At 39.8% G+C, this 5,293-nt stretch overlaps 1 protein-coding gene across 1 annotated transcript in view; it reads right to left on the bottom strand.

Moving 5' to 3' along the window:
• Positions 1 to 438: 438 nt before the first annotated feature.
• Positions 439 to 5,293, bottom strand: part of LOC106811712 (peptidyl-prolyl cis-trans isomerase 5-like) — a 9,865-nt gene continuing 5,010 nt past the window's right edge. Inside the window, exons 2-5 of the mRNA XM_014815419.1 lie at positions 4,467 to 4,589; positions 2,602 to 2,710; positions 1,871 to 2,055; positions 439 to 1,474 (exon numbers count right to left, since the gene is read on the bottom strand). Of these exons, the coding sequence (XP_014670905.1) occupies positions 1,340 to 1,474; positions 1,871 to 2,055; positions 2,602 to 2,710; positions 4,467 to 4,589 (552 nt within the window). The 3' untranslated portion in view covers positions 439 to 1,339. The remainder of the gene's footprint in view (positions 1,475 to 1,870; positions 2,056 to 2,601; positions 2,711 to 4,466; positions 4,590 to 5,293) is intronic.

Below are 5,293 nucleotides of genomic sequence, written 5' to 3'. Positions count from 1 at the left end.
TCCTATACCTTAAGTTAAGGGGGAAATATTCCCCCTCCGTTTACACATCATTGACTTTTGACCCTTGACCCCCAAATTTGTCATCCCGAGTCCTTTTCACGATCCCCCCCCCCCGACGTCCCGAATATCATGACCGTACGTCGAGCGGTTAAGATTTGTGCCCAACTGTTGATGGACGACCGAACGGACGCACGCTCATGCGATTCTACAAGCTGCATCTGACTTCGTCAGATGAGCTAAAAATAGGAATGCAATTACAAGTCCCTTCTGATCACTTTGATGACGTGTTGTCGACTGTCAATTGCCCACTGGGACCTGTATCAAAACAGTGTAAAAAAAATCGACGATAGTACATCAGAAGCAAATATTTATTTGCTATAAAAATGGTTAAAGGGTGTGAAAAAATGTGTGAACATAGTTCTCATCAATAAAAGGGACTGAATTCTATTGCAGTTTTCTCTTTGAGTTAAGCAAAACATTTATATGCAATTTTGAAGAGGATTAAACAACTTAGAAATGTTGGGCTATTTCCAGCAGGTGGCAGGAGATCAAATCTTACCAAGGGTATAACCTAATACGAAGACACGCCAGCATAAAGGTATAAAAGCGAGTGAGGTATATAGAATAATCTTGCCCTACAATATACTCTTCATATAGCTGTCATTACTCGCCACTAGATGGCGAGACGTGGAATATGCTGATTGGTAGCAAGCTGCCTATCCAGGTTGGTAGATGACCCAGGCCCCCGCCCTGACTTTTCCATGTTCGTTAGCCAGATATTAAAAACTGTGACAAAGTACTGATTCGTCACCTTTATCACAACGGTTTATACCTGTTATATATTTTATTATACAAACAAATTCTTAATCAACACTATTTAAAAACAACCTACCGTACTCAAATGCAGCAATATAGCTATAAATGTGAAAATATTATCACAGCAATCAATAAACAGTTTTTTAGCAAGAAATTTACTCACAGATTTATAATTTTACCGGTTTATCTTGCTTGTAGTAGCAGTATAGCAAGTTTTATCCTAATATCCACCTAATGCAGTTACATTGTTTTTTAAATGAAAGCCATAAAAATTTATTTGGTTAACCTCAATCTTCAAATCTTAATGTCTTCACAATTACATCACATATTCTGTAATAAGCACATTAGATCTGCAATGCATGATAGATTAGAACTCCCTGCATTTACCATCAATAAGCGACCGTTTTAACCCTGTGCTTTAGCTATGGACACCGACACAGTGCTGACCAGTGGGTATACCATATTTAATTTAAAAAAGACCAAGAATAATTTGTACTTAGTAGAAAAAATAGTGCTCATGTATTTACTCTTCTGCATCTGCTTTTTCTACACTAAATGGCTCAGTGACTTCCAGGACACCACTGTCTGCAATGACGACTGGCTGTTTTGGACGGTCACTTGCTCCTTTTTCTGAGTTTTCAATTTTCCGTACAATACTCTGAAATAAAATGGAAACCAGTCAATATGAATTTAGCAAATAGCTCATTGTAATGATTTAAACTAATGCATGAACTGGCATGGTTTTTGCCCTCCTCCCGAGGGTCATGAAATCATAGTATTTCAATGCCTGCTAGTAGAAAGTACAATTTCATATAAGCTCTTTTTCATAGCAATAAAAGAACTATAAACTTATATTTACATTATTATCATATTATGATTATTTCAGATAAGCTAACAAGACCCAATTTAGTATAAACTTCTACTCTAACCACAAGCATTCGAACAATGTTGTTGGTGTGGATAATCTACAATGTTTCTCACACATCAGCTGCAAGCCTAATAACAATTCATTCCAAATACCACCAACAGCATTGCACTCAAATTCAACACTTACCATGCCCTCGAGAATTTTGCCAAACACAACATGTTTGCCATCCAGCCACGGAGTCTTCTTCGTTGTGATAAAGAACTGGGAACCGTTAGTGTTTTTGCCAGCATTGGCCATTGATAGCCAGCCCGAGCCGTAATGCTTCAGCTTGAAATTCTCATCATCGAATCGAGCTCCGTAAATGCTCTCACCTGTCGAACAATTTTATAAATATATTTCCACAAATGTATAGTATAGTATAGTATACTATATTAGGGCACATTAAGTTTTAGACAGTTAGTGATGTTAATTAAATAACACAATCAATGATCCTTTATGGGTCAGCAAATATTTTAGAATGCCATTAATAAAACGATTTACGGATATTAAATCAAGATAATGCATTACTGGAGCATTGCCATAAGTGTTTCAAGCTGCATCGAACGGTAATTAGTGTTGCAACAAATACTGTTACTATGTCTTATGCAGGGATGAGTATTGTGGGAGTGCAGAAAAGATATTTGGGAATGCAATTTTTGTGTCTCAGCCAAGACCGCCGTAGGCATTCACGGGGGGGGGGAGTATGAGAGGGGATCCTCCCCGTCTCATTGGGGGGTACAGGGGGCCTCCCACGGAATTTTTTTTATTTTTTTCATTTTTTTATTTTTTTATTTTTTGGGCCGTGCAGTTTCAAAACTGACCGTGCAAATCACGGCTGCACGGCTCGCTGGCTAATACGTTGGTCTTATGAAACCTACCTCCAGTTCCGTCTCCTTTGGTAAAGTCTCCTCCCTGTAGCATGAAGTCTTTGATAACACGATGAAATTGGCTGCCCTTATATCCAACAAGCTTACCATCCGAACCCTCCTGAAAAATGTTTTGGTTACTTAATCAGTCTTACACTTTCAATCTGTGAAACACGATTCTTTGCTGCTTAATTAAAGACAGCATATAGTAATCTAATATCGACTAGTGTCATAAATGTCAATTTTGATAAATCATGTAGCTTAGGCATGCAATCGCTTTAGAAGCCTGTAGGTTTTTGTAACCATTGTGGCATGGAAATAGCACACATTTGCTAGATGCAAGCATATCACAATATAGGTGCGGGCGGACAGCCGGAAACTTTGCCACATCCAGGACTTTCTTAACCTAGCAACCAGCTGTGCCGGTGAAAACAACAGCCTGTCTCCGTGAGCTTACACACGCAATACCCGATTTGCAAACCTAAAGCATATTAATTTCCTTGTATATATGCCGAAAACTTGTGTAGTAGTAGGTTGTCACAATCATATGTAGCCTGTCAGATCAAAACATGACGTAGGACTCAATTCGGACATTATGAGTTAGTAGTTTTATCAGAAAGACCTTTCAATTCTGGTTATTTTGTTACACCAAGAACATGGTTCGGAAGTTATGAGCATTTGAGTAGTTAGTAGTAGTAGTAGAAACAAAGTTCAGAGTAATTAGGTCATAAAGTTAAAGTTTGTTTTTATTTGGCCTTCATTTGGACAAAAATCTGAAAAAATATCTTCCCATTGAGCTAGACACATGAATTTTTGCCAGTTTTATTGATGTAACATCAAACATGAATAACTACTAAAAGTATTTAAAACAAAACAAAATCGGCTTTTTACTACTTTTAGGTGAAAAATCACCTATAACTCAGAATGAACATTGAAGTCCTACGGCATGTTTTGATCTGACAGGCTACATATATATTGCACAGATAAGAAAAGATATTTTTTGAGCTGCCAAAATGACATAAGAGTCCAGAGAGGCGTGATAAGTCATACGTGGCTGACTGCCACTTAAATGTAAATGAGTAAATGAGTAAATGTAAATGGTACGCACTGGAGTCCGTCAAAATTCTCCACTATTTGTTCTGATCATTTCGTGACAGGTAACTACTATTTTATAACTGCGTGTGCGTGCGTGCATGCGTGCGTGCGTGCGTGTCATGTGTGTGCGAGTGCGTGTGCGTACGTGCGTGTTTGTGTGAGTGTGTCACTGTGTGTACGTGTGCGTGTGCGTGTGCATGTGAGTGCGTGTGCGTGTGCGTGCATGTTTGAGTGTGCGTGTGCGTCCGAGTGTGTCACTGCGTGTGCGTGTGCCTGTGCGTGCGTGCCTGTGCGTGCGTGCGTGTTTGTGTGTGCGTGTGAGTGTCACTGTGTGTGCGAGTGCGTGTGCGTGTGTCACTGTGTGTACTTGTGCGTGTGCGTGTGCGTGTGCGTTTTATTCAACTAATGCAAAGCAAACAAATAAGAATAGCTTAAAATATTTTATATTTGCAGTGCATATGTATCTTACATAATGTCATAATTATAGCTACAGAAAGGCTATCTATATACTCGTAAGGCATATTACTATTTGAAGAAATTTCATGAAAAAAACTTATTAAAACTTCCAAACCAAGTGACGGATAATTCGTATCGCTATGCAGTAATCCTATGTGCGCCAGTGACGCGATCGTGTTGTTTTCACCGGCGTTCTGCTGGTGGTCACGTGACTACTGATCTGTGACGTAGCTCCGCCCGCACCTATAGGCCTACAGTCAGACCTTGTATAGAAATGCATTTCTCTGGATCATATTTCTCATTATACTACTAATAACTACACTTACTTTTGTTTCATGTCTCTTAGCAAGCTCCATGAAATTCTTGACCGTCTTCGGAACGGTCTTACCAAATAGACCAATTACAATCCGGCCAGCCTCATTCTCTCCTATTTTGATATCGAAATATACCTGCAAGAGAGGAAATACTGCTAATAAATCAATACCAGTACCACTATAACTGATGGTGATGCTTTGACTAATCTGTGGTGTTAAACTAGGCTTGGCCTTCGGCGGCCCGTTGTTCCTTTTCTTGCAGTTGCAGGAGTACCACGTACACTAGGACCTAGTCACCACTATAGCAGCACTACGTCCAGGAACACACATTCTTAAAGTAAAGTAAAGATATTCTTCTAGAGTAATGCCATGCACAGTAGTAATGGAGAGTAAAAGCTCCCTGCAATTTAAAAGTTTCAGTTTCAGTTAAAAGTTTCAGTTTGATTATAAATTATATTTTACGCCAGATGCCAGGGAAGAAGTACCTCACCTGACATTCATCCTATTACTACTACTAGTAGTAGTATTACTATTATTAATATTAACGCAGTGGCTACGCGTCCGGAACCGGTCGCCTAGCCTCCAGGCTACGCATCCGGACAACCACTCACACAGTGATCGCGCGACTCGCGTACACGCATGATTGCGCAACGGGACGCTCTGCTGATCGCCGAAAATATACAATATATGCACTGCTTCCGTTTATCTTTTCATTCGTCCTCTTTCGCTCTCTCTCTCTCTCACGCTCTCTCTTTCACACACCTCTAGCTAGCTCTCTCTCTCTCTCACGCTCTCTCTCTCTCACGCATACACACACACATACACATTCCCTCTCTCTC

The sequence above is a fragment of the Priapulus caudatus genome, unplaced genomic scaffold (genome assembly GCF_000485595.1).
Source record: "Priapulus caudatus unplaced genomic scaffold, Priapulus_caudatus-5.0.1 Scaffold566, whole genome shotgun sequence".
Classification (NCBI taxonomy): Eukaryota; Metazoa; Priapulida; class Priapulimorpha; order Priapulimorphida; family Priapulidae; genus Priapulus; species Priapulus caudatus.
The sequence above is the reverse complement of the archived record's forward strand: the minus strand, read 5'-3'. Positions and strand labels throughout refer to the sequence as shown.